Source organism: Coturnix japonica, chromosome 5 (assembly GCF_054131305.1).
Source record: "Coturnix japonica strain WE chromosome 5, WE-NBRP24, whole genome shotgun sequence".
NCBI lineage: Eukaryota > Metazoa > Chordata > Aves > Galliformes > Phasianidae > Coturnix > Coturnix japonica.
The window spans coordinates 55,232,214-55,251,152 of NC_140667.1; the positions used below are offsets into that span (position 1 = coordinate 55,232,214).

General features: G+C 46.3%; 1 protein-coding gene across 20 annotated transcripts in view; it reads right to left on the reverse strand.

Moving 5' to 3' along the window:
• TXNDC16 (thioredoxin domain containing 16) overlaps positions 1 to 18,939 on the reverse strand; it is a 41,200-nt gene that overhangs the window by 16,143 nt on the left and 6,118 nt on the right. For 8 of the 20 annotated variants that reach the window (XR_014946868.1, XM_085549764.1, XM_085549769.1 and 5 more), the window contains 11 exons: positions 18,399 to 18,481; positions 17,284 to 17,357; positions 15,801 to 15,875; positions 15,338 to 15,459; positions 15,083 to 15,173; positions 12,249 to 12,405; positions 10,911 to 11,077; positions 9,511 to 9,571; positions 8,007 to 8,148; positions 6,799 to 6,945; positions 5,570 to 5,629 (listed from right to left, as the gene is read on the reverse strand). Coding sequence is in view for 19 of the 20 variants with exons in the window: in XM_085549764.1 (XP_085405890.1) it covers positions 5,570 to 5,629; positions 6,799 to 6,945; positions 8,007 to 8,148; positions 9,511 to 9,571; positions 10,911 to 11,077; positions 12,249 to 12,405; positions 15,083 to 15,173; positions 15,338 to 15,459; positions 15,801 to 15,875; positions 17,284 to 17,357; positions 18,399 to 18,481 (1,179 nt within the window). In the remaining variant the exon portion in view is untranslated. Of the gene's footprint in view, positions 1 to 5,569; positions 5,630 to 6,234; positions 6,569 to 6,798; positions 6,946 to 8,006; positions 8,149 to 9,510; positions 9,572 to 10,910; positions 11,078 to 12,248; positions 12,406 to 15,082; positions 15,174 to 15,337; positions 15,515 to 15,800; positions 15,876 to 17,283; positions 17,358 to 18,398; positions 18,482 to 18,939 lie in introns of those variants that run through there. The other 12 variants (XM_085549771.1, XM_085549770.1, XM_085549772.1 and 9 more) reach the window with 8 other exon arrangements.

Genomic DNA, 18,939 nt, shown 5'->3' on the forward strand with positions numbered 1-18,939 from the left:
GCTGGGGCCTCTCAGCATGGAGAAGGGAGGGTGCAGAGGATGGAGCCAGACTCTACTCAGCGGTGCCCACAGCCAACAAAAGAGGCAATAGGCAAAAACTGGAACACAGGACCTCCAGAGATCCTTCCCAACCTAAACCATTCTGTCATCCAAGGCTTTTTTATTTATTGAGGTGCCCAGTATGGAAAAGTATCTATTTTACCTAAAACATGGAGCTTAATACACAGTGAGCAGTTAAAAGTCACGTAAACAAACTGCAGTTCAATCTGGCAATCTGATGGCTTTCACTCTGTTGTACCTATGCAAGTTGAACATCTCCAAGCTACTAGCAGGTACTTTTAGGCCCCTAAAAAAGAGGCTGGGGTCTCACAAGTAGGGAGCTGGGAAAGTAAGAGTGCTTGGGAACCATAGAGCCATCAGTTCAACTCCGATTCCTAGGACAAGTAATCAAAGAGCCTTTTAAGAGCCACATCAGTGTGATAAAAAGGGACCTGTGAGCAGTGAAACAGATGAATGCTGTTCTGCATACTTTCAACAAACCCAAGACAGATCCTGTAACTTCAGCATGTCCCTGTCAGCTGTCCTTTCATCTGCAGGCTGGGTGAAAGCCAGCATATGCTGCTGCTAATGCACTGCTAAGCATGTGCTGAACTGATCACTGGCCTCACCAGCCTCCTGGCTGGCTTCCCTACCTGACTTGCCTCTTACCTACCTGCAGGCTTGACCAATGACAGCAGGGCTGCGTCCAGTCCTCAGGCTATACCTGGTTCATGCCCACTGCAGGAATGCAGTATCTCAGACATCTTTGCTACATTTGTTTGAACAAGATTCAACAGTTGCATGGGAAAGACGGGAAGAAACGCTGAGACAAGGACACACACGGAGGCAGAGTGTTGCAAGATGTTGTGTCCGTCAGAAACCAGGGCAAGGGCAGATGGTGAGGATTTCTCAGGAAGAGTACAGCAGAGGCTTGACCAAGTATTAAAAGCACAGACAAGTCTTAGGCAGAACAGCTACTGAAGGGTCAGGTCAGACATTTAGGTCAGGGATTGGCAAGGCGGCCCAAAGACAGTGGTGAAGACACAAGCGACCTCCATGTGATTTCCCATTCCAAAGCTCCGTGTCCCTCACATCTCACCAGCCCATTTTATACAGCCTTCTTTTTCAGCTCTGCTTTGCAGCTCTCTCGCAGGAGGAGCTCACCGCTGTTCTGCCTTGTGTCAAATGTATGGACAGAAGAAGCAAGTAGCAGCACAGAGCTACCAGTCTGCAATTCCACTCAGACAGTCCAGAGCTGTCAAAACACTCCGAGAGAGCAGAAATGGTTTGTGTCATTCTCCAGGCTGTGAAATAACATCTCAATTTAAAAGCCTGCCCTGGGATTCATTTCACACCTCTGATCCGGTATGGCTGGTTCTCATCAACTGTTACCACATCATTTTGTGTCTTGCCCAACTCAGGATAATAAACGGCACGCAAACAGAGCTTTGATGTCTTGTTACGACTGCAAGGCTCCTCTAAGGGTCCTCCAAATGGAATTGTAAGGATTTGGATACCACCTCGGGGGATTATGTACCAAAAGTGACCAAGATCCCCCAGGGAAGCCCCAGCTGGCACAAGGAAGGTTGTGTATGGGATGATCACTCCGCCATCCCAAGCTGTACTGTGTTATTAATTACCAAACACACAGAACAGCAGTTTCAGGAGTTGAGTAATTCAGCAAAACACAGCACAGCCCTGTGGTCATTGTCGAGCTGCTGGATGGGCTGAAAGTTGAAACAGAAACATGGGATATTTCCTTTCTATGATTTTAGGTGCTATTCAAACTGGAGACTGAGAGAACTTCTGTTTTAAGGGTCTTCTAAAACCAGGACAAGGTGATCACAAGGAACAGTTCAGGATATGCAAAAAAACCAAGGCTCCCTTAAGCAGCTCATCCTTTGGAGAGCAGGACTGGCACTTTCAACTTCCAGAGCTGGTCTGAAGTCTACAGGATGAAAGAGAATTAAGTTACATGTGAAGTGTTGCACTTCAAAAGGAGGAATCCAGTACAGAAAGGGAAATGACGACCTGCACAGCATCACTGCAGGAAAGCAAATGAGAGAATCTCACAGCCCGCCAGCTGTTGATGTCTTACACATGTAATGTATGTGATAACAGAAAATGAATGGCATTTGGTGCTCTGGCAGATCCTGGGTCAGAAGGTCCCCTCTCAGACTTACACCACAGCTCTGGGTATGGAAGCAGAGTTCAAAAGGGATTTGACAACCTGATCTCTTCTCTCTGGTGACAGCAATAGGACCCGAGGGAAGAGCATGGAGCTGCATTAGGGAGGGTCAGGTTGGGGGTCAGGAAAAGATCCTTCGCCAGAGGATGGCTGGCCTGGAACAGGCTGCCCAGGGCAGTGGTCACGGCCCAAGTTGAAGGAATATTTGGACATTGCTCTCAGAATATAGGGCTGGGTTTTGGGTGGCTGTGTGGAGCCAGGAGTTGGACTCAGTGATCTCTGTGGGTCCCTCCCAATTCAGGATATTCTGTGACTCAGTTCTGTGTGCTAAATCACACGGGTGATTTTCATAAGTTAGAACTACATCTTCAGATCTCTGTCTTTGAAAGACACTGGCCAGGTAGACCCCACAAGCATCAAAAGAGGGAAGTAAAATTGTTTTTCAGCTCAGTTTTTTGGCATATTGCTCTTTTGTAGTGGTTTCCTCCTACCTTTGCAAAAAAAAAAAAGTCCAATGACACATCTGAGAAATACAATGACCCTGTCACACCTTCACACCCTTCTGCTGCAGGGGGGCTGCTTTCATTAAATTCACATTTTACCTAAGAAAACAAGAGCTGCCCTGGTTAACCTCAGTAACAGAGAGAATGGCACACCCCCACTACAAGAGCAGAAAATGTGCTCTTTTCAGCAAGACAAAGATGTTTCTCTTGATCTCTTGTTAGATCAGATCTCATAACAAAGAGAAAACACTTGGTGGGCTGTAAACTTCATTTGGTGATGATCTGCTGACCATTTGTTACTGGATGATTCATGGGGTCATCCCAGTCTCCAGCCTCCTCTGCACCCTTATGCTTTATTTTGGATGGCCTATTCTCAGTGCCATTTTCCATGGAAAATTGGCATCAAAAGTGGGACCTCATCTTGCATCTCAAAACGTGCTTCTAGTGCAGGTGACTCATGCCTCAAACAGCTGATCTTGGCTTCTGAGCCCTTGGGAAGGGTTCCACCCTGAACAGCAGATACCTGTACTTTTGGGGGAGCTGAGAAATTGCCCCAGAGCCATAACCCACGTTTAATTCTCACTGTCCTGCTTAGCTCAGGCTCTTCTTCCTGATGCAGACTTCTGCCTCTTGCACTGATATATCTTCCTGATTACTTTGCCCAGCCCTGCATCACTCTCTTCCTAACCCCAAACCCAGCTCTGGATCCCCTGACACCAACTCCTACCTGGGAGTTCACAGATTCAGACTTCCATCAGGCTATGCTCCCTGCACTGGAACATTCACAATTGATATGGCCTCTGCTCTCAGTCTGACCTGCTATAACTTTTGGTTTCTTTAGCCTCTTGACTCCAGCCCACCCTAATTGCCAGGCCTGAGACACCCTCATCCTGGCCATAAAAGAGAGCCTGGGAATTCCCATCCTTTTAAGACTTCTAGGTCCCCAGTAGGCATCTTTGTAACTACGTCTCTCCCGGCAGCAGAGATAAAGTCAGTTCTTGCAGGAAACTCACGCCAGTTCCACAAAAGCAACCATCCTCCATCTTCTCCAAGGTCACAACAGGGAGAACAAACTGGAGTCATTCCATAGGTCACATCTAGCCTGGGATTCTTCAGTTGGACCTCACTGATCACAGAGGAAAGGCCCTGACCTCAATCAGATCATAATCTTTGTTGAGAATCTGCCTATGGCTGCGTCCATGTACTGAGATCGTTATCAAATGATTAAAGAAACAGATGGTGAGAGCTTAGCCTCACACAGGCAGCCACGGTTCAGCCACTGACTCAGGAAGAGGCAGGGTTTCATCCACTGCATCTCCCAGTTTGCTCCTCTAGCTGGTCTGACAGCTGGAAAGTCTAAAGAAACCCTAAATCATGTATAACCATAACCCCTCTAACAGCGATAACCCTCCCTGAGTTTTCCAGTTTATTTCTGGGATGTCAGTTCAGATCAAAGCTGATGATGACATTCTTTTTATGAAAATTAGTATAGAACCACTTTCCTGCAGATGACAGCACTGTCCGCAGTGCTCCCTGAAGGGTTGCTTACAAACAACCACTTCCCAGAAAACTGTCTGGGCCCTCTGCACGCTCTACACGTTTTCCCTCTGCTGAGAGCTCAGCCTGAATCCTCCCTGAGTTTTGCAGGAAAAGGCTCCCTCTGGGAGCAAGGAGCTGCTAAAAGAACTCAACTAGGAGAAATCAGCAACTGGGAGAAATCAGCCTCAATGAAGAAGGGGAAAAAAAAAAAGCTTCAAACCAAAGAACACATCAGCTACCTCCAGGGGTGCAAGAACAGCTCAGACTTAGATCTACTCAACTTCCTCACTGTGCTGAAATGAAGGGGATGAAGTCACCTGTTTACCCCCTGTAGTTAGGAGTCTCTAGAAAAGGCTGAGCCTATACAAGCCTGGTCGCAGTGCAGAAGAACCCACCTCTTTCCACAGATTATAAGGGGGGGATAGGACTGAAGCCCTGAATTAAGCTGAATAGGTACTTAGAGCACCCAGGAAACATCACAGGTGCTCCTAAAGGACCAGACCTCTCTGACTTTACAAGTGGATTACCTGATGTGCGTTGTCTTTAAATGTTACTGATACTTTGCTGTCATCCATTATTTTTGGCGTTCTGTGGTTGCCTGTGAGACTTCCCATATAATTAACCCAGTCTACAGGCCCTGAAGGCATAGTCATTTTAAATTCTTTCTCTGACACCATCCTGCCCCACGGATTTGGGCCTGCCCCTGCCTGTCTGTTATGCTTCTACCAAAGCCTGGGCCAATTACTACTCTGCTACAGATCAAATACCCATGTTGTGATTTCCAAAAGCAGGGGACTTGATGTATCACCCCTCCCTGGCAAACACTGATTTAGCTCTCAAGCCTCATGTTGTGCATCTTTACTCTGACTGGACTTAGTACTGAAGGGCACCAACAGAATCCTGTTCTTCTGATGCAAGCTACAGTGCCTGCTGCTGGACCCTCCACCTTCAAGCCTGTGCTGCTCACTGCTTCTGGTGATGAAATGGCTGTGCCCATGAACATCACAGTCTCAGATGAAGGGCAGTTTGGGCAGCTGGTGTGTACCAGTTTACACCAACAGCACCAGGTGACTGCACAAGGTTGCACTGCCAGTCCCATGACTTTATAGAAGCACAAAGGGACTGCAAATATTGCTAGAGAAACAAATTCTCTTCCTATGGGAATGCCTTCCTTATGACTTAGGGAACTGCAGATGAGTATATTCTGGGTGAGTGAGCAAGACCTTCCCAGATTTTTGTTGTGTACTGTCAGGGCAGATGCAAACCAACTGTACAAGCACTCAGACCTGTGGCACCTTACCTTTCAGGTGATCAGCCACCTCTGTGTAAGACTGTAGCACTGCCAGAGACACTGCTTCCCCTGAAACACAGAGGAGATGCAGCCCTGAGTTACATATAGGTGATAAACCAACCCCACTGTGTTCTCTGACAATGTTATGTTATGATTTTCTGCATCCTATGGTGCTTGAAGCTCTGAAAGACTTCAAAAGAAATAAAGAAAACTGGAGTTTATGTTTCTGCAGAAGAGAGCTCCTAGATTCCCTAAGCTATCACATGAAGTCACTCTCATTTTTCTTCTTGTTTCACATTTGTCTTGCAGGGGGAAAATTAGAAAAGCAAAAGCCCAGTTTGAACTCAGCATGGCTGCTGGGGTAAAAGAGAACAGAAAAACTTCTTTACAACATAGTTAACAGTAAGAGGAAGGCTAAGGAGAATCTCCATCCTTCACTTTTCTCAGTGGTCACTGGGAATGGGACCACTAGAGGATAAGGAAATGGCTGAGGTTCTCAATGCCTTCTTTATGTCTGTCTTTAAAAATCAGACCAGTTATCCTTGTGTAGCTGAACATGAACCAGCTACAAGAAAGGCATCAAAGCCCTGGAACATGTTCAGCAAAGGGCAATGTAGCTGTGAGGGGTCTGGAGCACAGGCCATGAGGAGCAGCTGAAGGAGCTAGGAAGAGGAGGTTCAGGTGAGACCTTATTGCTCTCCACAACTACCTAACGGGAGGCTGTGGTGAGGTGGAGATTGGCCTCTTCTCCTGTGTAACTGGTGACAGGATGAGAAGGAATGGCCTCAAATTGCACCAGGGGATTCAGGCTGGATGCTACGAAGTAATTATTTGAGAGAACTGTCAGGTGCTGGAATGGGCTGCCCAGGGAGGAGGTGGAGTCACCATCCCTGGAGGTGTTCAAAAAACATTTAGATGTTGTACTGAGGGATGTGGTTGAATGGAAAATATTGGTGATAGGTTGGTCTTTTCCATCCTTGGTGATTCTATGATTCTGTGATTTGGTCCCTGTAAAAGGAAGATGAAAAACCTATAAACACTGACGTACTTTATACTGAGAGATACCATCTTCAAAGAACATCAACCAATAAAAGGAACTGATGTAATCTGACTGCTAATACTGGGTGAGGGCCCATAGGACAGGATGCAGCATACATTTATCATTTACACTTGTCTACAAGTGTGGATTACCACACTGCGGAAATTGTAGTGAGCAGCACAAGCATTGTCATACTCACAGCTGGCATAAAACAGCACCACTGTCTGGGCAGCTTTTAACGTGGCAGAGTGAAAGGTCTCTTCTGTCAGGGTAAGGATCTGATCCAGGGGCAGCTCGCGCTTCTTGTCCCTGGAAACTGCTTCCACCACCTGATCATCCTGTATGTCTGCATGGAGAAAAGTATGAACATACATGACAAAGGAAACTGCAGCCCCCTGCCTGAAACTTCACTGGAACATTTTAGGAAGACACCACCTCTCAGCAGACACGTGGTGATTGTCAATTAGAGACTGAGGAAGCCACCACCTTCCTGGGGGAATGGAAGGAGTAGAGACAATCTAACTGACATATACACAAGCTCATTCAAATGCCCCTATGCCACCTCACACCACTGCCAAGCTGTATCCTCAGAATTGAGCACACTTCTTAAATGTGCTGGATATTTACTCTTCTACGTTCCTGTGTCGTTTTTTCTGCAAAACAAAAACAACTCTGTGTGGAAAACAAATGTATTCAAGAAAGCATTGTAGGAGCCACTGTTCTCTCCCTGAGGAAAGCAGGTCTGCAACAACTGTTACAAAAACACATCTCAAACCTTCCCAAAGGGACTAATAATTCTTATGCTCCTTCTGAAGCTAGGACAGAAGCTGGGCCCAACCAAACATCAGTAGCTCCTCCCTCATGCAGAATCTCTGCAACTGCTCCAGTCACAACTGCTGAGTATTGCCATGGTGTTTGCCATAAAAATTATGCCTATCTGTCATAAAACTCCAGTGATCTGTAGAGAATGAAAGAGCCAATTTGTATGGTCGCCATGTGACTGTGATAATCGTAGTGACAGAATGACACTGCTCCAACCACTGTTCAAGAAGGGATGCCCAGAATAGGCTGCCCAGGCCCATGATGGGTTGTTTTTAGAAAGTCTCCAAAGAGGAGACTCCGCAGCCTCTCTGGGCAAACTGTGCCAGTGCTGTCACTCACATAGTAAAAAATAATTTCCTGATGGATCCTCTTGCGTTCCACTTTGTGCCCATCAACTCTTGTCCTGGCACTGGGCAACACAGAAGATAGCCTGGCTCTGTTTCCTTTGCAGCTTCCCTTCTAACAGATAGCTTGCCATGGATTGGAAAGAGTATTCTCTAATGCTTTACATCTGCATGTCTCTAGGAGTTGCTGAGTGCGTGTCCTATCTGGTGATAATCACCTTTTCACTTTCTGGTTACACACCTTGATTGTCATTCTCTTCTTCTTCCTCATCTTCCTCATCTTCATCCTCATTCTCTTGGATTTGTTTAACCTTGCTCTTATCTTCCACCAGAGTTATAACTTCCTCAGTGTCATCCAAGACCAGGTACTTGATTGGCACTCCCTAAAGAAAACAGGAACAAAACATCACTCTGAGTCTCTTCCATCTGCAAATGAAACTCAAAGCAGATGAGGAATTCTAATGGAGAGGGAGTGTAAAGTTCCCTCTCACCACCTAGCTTCTTATTCCTGGGGTATGTCAACAGATTCCTAAAGCTGCCAAACAAGGGATGTGCTTCTTTGGCCCAGTTTTACCTGCACGTTATTTTTTTTCATTCCAGACTGCTATTTCCTTTTCAGGAAGTAATTGTAACTATGTGGGATTTTGTGTCTGTAGCAAGAGTGGTGAAAGTGAACACCTGCTCCTCAGCATCTTAATACAGAGCTACTGTGAGAAAAAACCCAGAGGCCAAACAGTGAATGAGGTACAAGCAGAGGGTCCACCCACTGTGCTGCCTGGTCCCTAGCCTAGGTGGGTCAGGTTAGTCAGAGAAGCCCATCGTGGACTGAGAAAACGCACAGGAGATCTTTTATCTCCTGTAGCTCAACAAAGAAGAATGTTCCCAAGTGTAATGGACTGCCAGCCCACAGAAAGAAATTTATTTCTCAGAAATGAGACCGTGTCAGCTTAAAACCAGTTCTGGCACCATCTCAGGAAGAGGCACTTCAGAGAAAATGAATTTTATAACGAACTGAGAGAAATGACAAACTGCTGGCACCTCCCATTGGCTCTAAGGGGAGAAACACACCGTGCACATCTCTCAGCAGGTCAGGGGAAGCCCTCAGGGGACACTCAGATTCAGGTCTGATCGTGTACCTCTGCAATCACAAATGTGACAGTTCAGGTAATTCAGGGCAACATCTGTTCCCTGACATTTGTTGCCTCACAAGCTGGGTCAGGCCTCTACAGAGCTTAGCTCATCTTCATCAGCCTCTTTTAACTTAGGCCCTGCCCTTTTCCCAGATCACTACCAGAATCTTTCAGTTACATCAGTTCAGCACAGACCTATGGTTGTTTGCTTTCTTGGCTCTTAGTTTCATGCTTGTTTCCTCTTCCATCTTTTGAACTCCTTTCCTAAGGGGCCAAGGGCCTTTGGAAGTCCAGATCTTATGGGAATTTACGGCTGCAGCACTACCTTAGTTAGTTCACAAGCTTGCACTGACTTAATATACAATAGAGAGATCATTCTCTGATTAGAACCCAAAATAAACACTTCCATTTATCTCCTGTGAGCAGGCACAATTCCTCTGCAGCACCAAGCTAAGGCAGTTCCAAATGCATGCATGCAGCTATGGAAAGACACATCCCCTTGAGCTTCTTTGAAGGCCATCAAATAACACGAGGTTAGCAACACCTTAATACACTCTCAAGAGCAGCATGTCCAGATGGGAAATAAGAGTTGTACAATAAAGAAAACCATCAAACCTCATCAGGTGTTTTGAGAGCAACGTTTGACTTCCGCAGAATGTTCAAGTCCACAAGGTCCCTTCCAAAATACAAAGTGAACATTAGGTGGTGTGATGATATGCAGGGTTACATGCTCTGTAGCCTGCCTGTCTGACAAATACACACCCCCCTCTGCTGCACCACATCCCCACAGAGCCACGCTTCTGGGCCCCAGAGTACGTGCTGGAGCTCAGTCCATCTGAACTCAGTAGGTGTTGGAGAAATACGTTCCTAGTGACCTGGTGGGACTCTTGCCACGTGTGCTGCATAACATGCCTATTTCCCGAGGGCTCTGAACTGCCTTGCTGTGATTCACATCTTTGCTCATACATTGGTAACCACATCTCAGTGCAGCTGCTCAGATGGCAGACTCCAGCTCGCATGTAAATGCAGCCAAGAAGTGCCTCTGCACATGGAGATGCCACGATGGCAGAAAGCCAGAAGGCAGCCCACACCCATCCTTCCCATCTTCCTTCTTCTTCCTCCATTGCACTGCTGCCAGCAGCATGTACACAGAGCAGACATGACACCTCATGGTCCCAACCCAAAGCTCCTGGATCCCCCTCCAAAACCTGAAATATAGGAGCGGGCATCTGCTCACAGGAATGTGAGTTTCTGACTTGTCACGTGCTGCAGGTTTCTCATGTATGAAGCCTGACTCCCTTCATGCATAGATCTGCTACAGGCCATCCATGCAGCAGGTGTGCATGTCTCCAGATGCTCTCTGGGAACATTTGCACACAAAAAGCACATGGAGGCTCCCAGCCCTACTTATGGGCAGGCCGTAGCCAAGATGGGCTGTGGAGAGGACACAAGACAGGATCTGCTGTACGCAGGACACTTCTGAGCCAGTGAAACAGTGGTAAAGGAAACCAACAGATCTTTGCAGCATAGCCCTCATAGGAAGCAAACTTGTTGCCTAATTCTGGAGTTCCTTTCTAATCAAGGAGATACCATTTATTGAGCAGAAAACCAACATGGTACCTGTGAACTCATGCAGTAGCACCCACAGTTTCTGTCCTTTCCTGGATTTCCTTCTGTCCTTAATATAAGGGCTAAATACAAGCTTTTTGTCTGTGCATTCCAAGTTTCCTTTCTGAAGTTTCCCTTAGTCTATTTTTCTACTTCTAAATCAGCAATAGACCCCAACGTTTCTATGCTTCCAGACAGTCTGAAACCAAACTTACCTGATTCCGGAGAAGTCCTCAAATATGGCATCTTCTCACAGGCCCTAACTCAGTTTTGCTGCTTCTCATACAAATCAGAGTAAGCCCTCTGACTGTGATCCCACTGTCCTTGTTGTTGTGCAGTAAACAAGCTCAGACACAGCATAGGAAAAAAAGAAAAAAGAGAATCCTCCAAACATTGGAGACAATTACCTGGACAAAATGGCAACTCCTGCTTTCCCCAGGAGTTTCCAGGCCAAAAACTCTGCTGTTCTCCTGTCTGCCTCGTAGGTTTCTTTCTGGCTGAGGACAAACACAAGTGGCAGCCCAAGCTGTAAATGAACGGTGGAAACTTTCTCTGGGTCCTCAGCCACTTCAGTCTGGAAAAGATAACACGGTTACACTGCAACACATCTCCACACCTCTGAACACACTTCAGCTCCTCCTCACCCAGATGTCCATTTCAACAGAATTTTTTTGACTTTGTTGCTGAAATTGGTCAGCAAGGTCAACAGTAATCGGAAAGGAAAGCAGAGAAGTCTCATTTTCTGAGGAAAACTGCTGGAAACCAATCAGCAGATTGTCATCGATTTAAAAATTGCTGGAAATTGATATTAAGAGCTGGGAAATCCTTCTTCACTAAACCTACGAGAGGGTTCACAGCCTGCAATTTCTAAGGCCAACAGGTAACCTGGAAGGCTGATCTGCACAGCCCGAGCCACCACCATCTCTGCAGTCACAGAGATAAGGATACTCTCCAGAAAAAGCCTCCAGCTCTGATTTGAAAACATCCACTGAAGTAGAACCAACACAACCCTAATTAAATAGTTCTAACCTTTCATGATCTTCTCTGGGCATCAGTATGCATATTCTTTGTGACCTAGCAACTCCTGATATCAAAATTCCATTAATTACTATTTGTCTGGCAGCCATTCCCAGGGGCAGTTTGAAAACCCTGACTGTCAAATACAAGAGCTGGCACCCTTTCTCTTTCTTTCTTTGACATGCTGCTTCACTGTAACACAGAACTGCTTAATGAAGTGCCTTCTCTTTACAAGACTCATTCAGGAGGCTGGCTGAAGGAGGCCCTTCCCCACTCATCTACCCATTCTTTCTGCTGGGCAGAGTTAACACCAGTGGGAACCACAGCCCTGCTGAAGTTCAGTGCCTCATAACAGCCACTCCTGTCTGCCATCTCCACGTGCTGAGCTGCCTGAGAGGAATCCAGAAGTCCCAGCCAAATCAAAGGTGCACCTCCACTCCATTCTGAACAAAGCACAATTCCACTCATGTTGGCGCTACCGCAAGAGCACACACAGGCCTTGGGATTCCTGAAAAGGAGGACCAAACTTAGAAGTGTAATGGAGTGCTGCTCAAATCCAGGCTCAGGCTTGTTCTTCACCTGAACTCAGCCTGGGAGCTTTACCATTAACTTAGAGGAGAAGGGGAAGATTCTTATGCTCTGCCTTGTCCTCTGCATAGCCCTCCCCCATCCTTACATCTGCCCCAGCTGCCTTCACTGCTCAGCCCGAGTGCATCATTTCTCCTTACCACAAGAGGAGCTCCCATGAGTTTGAGATGTCTGTGTATGTTCAGCACTGTCAGATCCTGCTCCAAGGGTGTCCTCCTGCAGGGCTGTGCCAGGTCAGTGGCCTGCTGGCAATGGCAGAACAACAGCTGGGCAGATGATACATCAGGCTCATTGCTGCTGTGAAAGAGAAAACAAAGATCACACTGAGCTAATAATCCACCACAGGGTTTTAAAACACCCTGACAAAACGAGAGTTTTGCTGCCATGTTTTAGAAGGCAGATGATGCTCCAGTTCAGGGTGTGACTGGCTTGTGGGACTTCAAGAGCCCTGCTACCAACAGGTACACTTATGTCCAGGCACTGCTGTATCAAATGAAAACCCAGCTTTACCGAGTATAGATGACCTCAATCCAAGAGCAGCTGGCTCAGTTTGAAAAGGACACATAATAAAGCTTGTTTTAAATCTGAGCTGTGCTACACCATTAAGGAGCTTGGCAGGAGAAGGACAGCTGGAATACAAGTTTACTCGAGTCTTTTACCATACTGATGACATCTGACATACTGCATAAGGAATATTTCACCTTTTGATCAGCTTTGGTTTTAGCTATCCCAAAGGAAGCAGTGAAATCAAGTTCCCTACGTGGCTCCATGGCTTATGGTTTCTGGTACCAATACCTACACAGTGGGGTTAGCCCATGGGTCAGCTTTGGGAGGCCTTCTGCATTCATTCCACTGTCTCTAAAACAGGGATCACGTTTATTTGTAAAGGGCTTTAAGATTTCTCTACGGAAGAGTGAGGTGCCGCATGAAGACACCAAAGCCTGACGGCCACTCTGCTTTTGGAAGGATAAAGCCACATCCTGTCCAAATGACAACCATGCCATCTAGTGGCTGCCACAAAACGCCATCCCTTATCAAGATCCAGCAAGGATGGGATGTGAAAACAATCAGTTGTATATATGTTTTGCTGAAGGTACATCATGCTATCTGATACTCCCACTTTCCTCTCTCCCTCCCAGCTTCCCGACTGCAGTATATCATTCCAGCAGCAACTCGCATTAGAATTGCAGAATCACAGAATCACAGGATGGTTTGGGTTGGAAAGGACCTTAAGTTCATGTAACACTGACACTCCCTGCCTTGGGCTGATTGTTCCCCACCAGATCAGGCTGCCCAGGGCCCCATCAATCCCAGCCTTGTATGTGTCCAGGGATGTGGCAACCATGGCTTCTTTGGGCAGCTGTGACAGGGCCTCACCACCCTCTAAGAATTTCCTCCTTACATCTAACTCAAATCTCCCCTCTTTTAGTTTAAGACCATCCCCTCTTGCCCTATTGCTATCTGTCTGTGTAAAAAAATCAGCCTCCCTTCTATTTATAAGCTCCCTTTAAGTACTCGAAGGCTGCAATGAGGTCTCCCTGGAGCCTTCTCTTCTCCAGGCTGAATGTCCTCAGCTCCCTCAGTCTTTCTTCATAGGTGAGGTGCTTCAGCCCCATGAGCATCTTTGTAGCCGTCCTAACTTCGTGGCTCCAGCAGGATTAAAGGATCCAGCCTTCTAACCCAGCTCTTCCTGTTACAGAAGGGATGGTATGAGCTGACCAGGTCCAATGAAGCCATCAACATGGGAAGACTCAACTACAGCACTCCAGGGAGCACCACCTCATGAAATTAAACTGCAGAACTCATTGCTACTGGAAGTTGTGATGACTAGTAGAATTGTTTTTAAGAAAAAAGTCTGGTTGTTGTTAACATCATGATACACGTTCAGCTTCCATCTCTAAAGACCAGAGACCTTTGACTGCCAGAAGGTGTGATGCTACATGCAACACATTTGATTCCTCATATCCCTTGGTAAGTATCAGTGACCACAACATGAGGTAAGTGAGCTGAGTAGGCTTTGCTCAGGCTCTCCACAGCAGCTCCTACACTTCTCAGGTGGCCAGACTTGTTCAATAAAGAATGAGGCAGATTTGGGGCTGAGTGTGTCTTAAGATTATAACATCAGCTATACCAGCCCCTATGAAAGACAGGGAGCTACCAGCCCAGGCCTTTTGATGTATCCAAGCTGCATGAGGGGAGGATCAAGAAGGTCTTGGTAGGAAAGTCGCACCTGTCCTGCAATGACTCCAGTACGACTTCACCCACTGTGCCAGATTTGGTTTTTATTATTTACTCAGGGATATGATTTAGTGTAGGGTTTTTAGTGTTAGGGTAGTGGTTAGGCTGCGGTTGGACTTGATGATCTTCAAGGTATTTTCCAACCTGGGTAATTCTATGATTCTATGATTATATTTCCAGGGAGTCTGTGGCTGAGATTTGACCATTTAGCCAAGGAACGGAGATAGTGGATCTTCTCATATAAAATCCCATTCATAGAGCAGTCACAAATGACCTGGCTAGTCCAGATCTAGGTACACAAACAGCAACTGGTTTTTGGAAATACAAAATGGATCTGACTGTGCATCCTTAGTTGCTATCCTACTATCATCCCAGGCAGGCTCTTTCACCTTGAGATGCAAAATGCATATGCAGGCTTTGATCTTGTTGACATTCAAGGGGATTGAGAGTAGTCAGTGTTGCCAATTGGATGAAAAGAAGATTTCAAAATACTCCTGAGTAACCAAAGCTGCTCTTTCACTGGAAATCATGTCTTACTCTCTAGCTCAGCAAGAGGCCAGCAGTGAGCCTAATGTGTGACAGGCCTGGTAATATTTAGACACTTTAAACTCAGGCTAGGAGGTTTACTTCTAATGAAAGTGATTTTTCTTCCACATGAGCCAGCGATGATGCCAACCCAAGAGCTGACATGATAATCTGAGAAACTAAGAGAAGAGCAAGCAGTGTCTGGACATACCCAGCATCTTTCAACAGTGTTGCCTCAGTTGTTAGAACAAACTGGTGGACAGTTCCATAGACAAAAGCCACCTCCATCACAGCTCTGTGCTCTGCAAAGAGAAAAGCATGATTAATTCACTGCTGCAGCTCACCCCACATCTCCCCTTCAAACCTTTCAATTCTTCATTTACAAGATTCTTTCATAAACTCTCTTCCATCTTAGAAAAAATAAGGGCTCTGGAAGGAGAGCTAAGGTAAAAAGCTGTGTTAATACCTGCTGTTCCAGTGGCTGGTACATATGCGAAGACCATGTTCGATTTCCCTTTCAGAGCATTTTCTATGTTCTGAAGATCCATCGGTGTTTCAACATATTTAACTTCATTAAATAGCAGGGCACTGAGAAGCCAGAAAACTCATTACCAACTGTTTTCTTTTAGGAGAAAATATGCAGCTACATAACCATGGGAAAAAAAATACAAAGGTAAAAGTCCAGCTTATTGCTTGCAAATGCAAGATTAACAGCCAAACACAGCTGCCCAGATGTGTGCTGCTGAGCCACCACATCTGGAGAACACAGATTTAACAGGGTCAAACCAGACCAAAGCGAGAAGCAGCTTTCTGGTTGGCTGAAAGCAGCCTCAGGAATACGTGGAGTTTCTATTCATGCAAAACTTCCTGTCAACAAGTAAAAATGAACAGTAAATGATTTCTGTGAGATCAGCCTGGTCTGTACTTACAAGAGAACATTAGCAACAATGGAGTTCACATCAAACAATGCATCGGTAGGGAATTCTCTGATCAGCACGTTACCTCTGGGGAGGGAAGAAAGAGTGTCACCAAAGAAACCATGAAGGATTAGCTATGCACACTAAGTTCATTTCTGCTGTGTTGAACTCCCGATATCCACTGGAAAGAAAATGTCAGGACTGCAGTTGGGGAGTTCCTAGGACCTGCTCCTCCTCTGTCATGCACAACCATCAATGAGAACTGAGTGCATCAGGTTTGAAAAAGCCCCCTACCTGATACATGGAAAGCTTCCAGCTCACAATCCATAGAGGGATCAAGAGCGAAACATTCCCATCTAAGGTGGATGAACTAATCACACCAATAGGAAGAGCACCAAAGAATGTTTCTTTCTTGGACTAGATCCAAAATTTAGCACACTGAATGTAGCCCTGGCCTGGAGGTGGAAGCCCCCAGGACAGAACACTTGACAGAGGATTTCTGTTTCTTATAACAGAACAGGTATGTGCTGCTAAAAAAGAACAAGGAGCAGGAAAAGGGGTTCCATGCTTGAGGACAAAGCATCCAATTTGTGTGTTTTGGACCTTCTGGGGAAACTTTCAGTTCCTGATATGTTTGCAGACTGGGAAAAGAACTCACTGAGAGCAGCCCTATGGAGAAGGACGTGGGGGTTCTGGTGGACAAGAAGCTGGAAATGAGCCAGCAGTGTGTGCTTGCTGCCTGGAGGGCCAATTGCATCCTGGGCTGCATCAAAAGAGAGGGCAGGGAGGGGATTGTGCCCCTCTGCTCTGCCCTCATAAGTCCCCATCTGCAGTACTGCATCCAGGCCTGGGGCCCCCTGCAGAACAAAGGCATGGAGCTGTTGGAAAGGGTCCAGAGGAGGGCCACAAAGATACTCAGAGGGCTGGAGCACCTCCCCTATGAAGAAAGGCTGAAGGGGCTGGGCTTGTTCTGCCTGGGGAAGAGAAGGCTCTGAGGAGACCTCACTGCAGCCTTCCAGTACTTAAGAAGAGCTTATAAACAAAAAGGAGACTGACTTACACAGGCAGTTAGCAATAGGACAAGGGGGAATGGTTTTAAACCTCTCGTCTAAGAGGAGATTTAAATTGAATGTCAGGAGGAAACTTTTTACTCAGAGGGTAGTGAAGCCCAGGCACAGCTGCCCAGGGAAGCTGTGGGTGCCCAATCCCTGTAGGCATTCAAAGCCAGCCTGGATAGGGCTTTGGACAGCCTGATCTGGTGGGTGGCACTCAGCCCATGGCAGGGGTTAGGGCTGGGTGGGCTTTAAAGATCATTTCAACCCAGCCATTCTGAGACTCTATGATACTACAAACCTTTTCCTGAATTCTATATGCCATTGCTGTCCTCATAGCTCCTCTACTCCTATGCAGACATCTCTACTCCCTGACAGCATTTCATCCAAACCTTCATACTTGAAAGCAATCACAGTGTGGAGGTCAGACAGCTCCCCCTTACCTGAACAGGTAGGCTTTCCTTAATGCATTCTCTTTTCCACAGTATCTTGAGACATCCTCTTTGGAACACCTGACCTAGACATTGAAAGCATGTCATCAGTCACTCATCTCCACAAATGATGACAAACATACAGCACCACAGCTTTCTCCCATTCTAGACTGTAAGTAGGAGCCTTTTCAAACCTGCCTTTTCAAACCATCACACAGCAAGACAAACAGAGTCCAATGGTGTGGACTGGAGTTTGTATTTCAGTTCCTCAGCCCAGCTTTCCTTAATCTGGGTCAGATAGTATTAAGAGATCTTGTGATCTGCCAAGTACATTCAAAGGGACAGACCACTACTTGCTTATTGAACTCAGTTTGTACCTGGAGGCAATGAAATACACACACACACATAAAAGTACTTCTTACCAAATCTAACTGTACTTGCCCACATTTGTAGTTCACTCTCCTAAATCTACATAAAAAAAATCTGTTTAGCATTTACTGTAATGCATGGAATGGGATCTGATTGCATTCAACATCCTTCATAGCTCAAGCTTCTTCTCTCCTAGTGCACAGGCAAGAGAGAGATGTGCAGGTCTCATACTCTGGGTGAATCAGCAGCTCTCTTGTGTAACACAGTGGGGATCATACTGTTCCCTGCACCATGTTGAGGGTACGCAGCAATAACCAGGCAACACCACAAATGACATACTTGGGAAATCAGATTAGATGAGCCAGCTACGCTTGATACGCGAGGCTTCCCACAACAAAGGCCAATTTTCAAGAAAAACCTGAGAAGTTAAATGTCCCTTATACCCATGAATGCAAATCAAAGCTCTGTTTGGAGTGTGGACAACACAAAGTCTTCCTCGGATAAAGGAATCTGCACCTGTCCCACAGACAGAAGGTGTGACACAACCCACAAGAAGAAGGTGTGATGCTTTTGACTCATAGCTGTGCAGTGTAGTTACAGCTGGCCAGGGCAAGGGAAAAAATTAGATGCTTTGCTGCAGCCAGAACCACTTTCTTGTGGGGATCCTCTACTTTCCATCAGCCAAGGTAGGTGCAGATGATTTCTGTTAACCCCACAGTCAGCCCTACAGAAATACTGTCCCACTCCTTCTCGTTTACCTTCACCACTGAAATGCCGTAGTCGTGCAGAGCCTCAACTGAGTTTTCAATCTGTTCCAAGAAGGGCTGGGCACCAGGAGAAACTGAAACACCAAAAAAAGCTGGGTTTAGTCCCTTCCCGTTGCAGACAAGGAAGCAGAAGAGCAGAACAACCCTTTTCTCTCTGGCAATGTTAGCTTTTCTGGGAGTATTTCACTCCCTGGTCAGTTCAGGATCACAGTCTGTCTGTGACAAGGGGAAGGATGGGCATCAATGTAGCTATCCTTTATGAATGATCTTTAAATTCATATGGATTTCAGTCCTCCAAGCCCCTACGACATTCCAAGATGCCAAAGATCCCAAAGCAGCATGGCATCCTCTGCTCTGTGCTGTAGGACACACTGCAAAGCAATACAGTTACACAGCAGAGATGATGCACAAGAATGCTGCATGCAGGCTTTTGCAGGTGCCACTAGGAACTGTCCGTGTCCCCTGCTATTGCCTTCAGGGCACTGTTTGTGCTCTGGCATGGTAACAGCATGCTGAAGTCCCCAAGCAAACA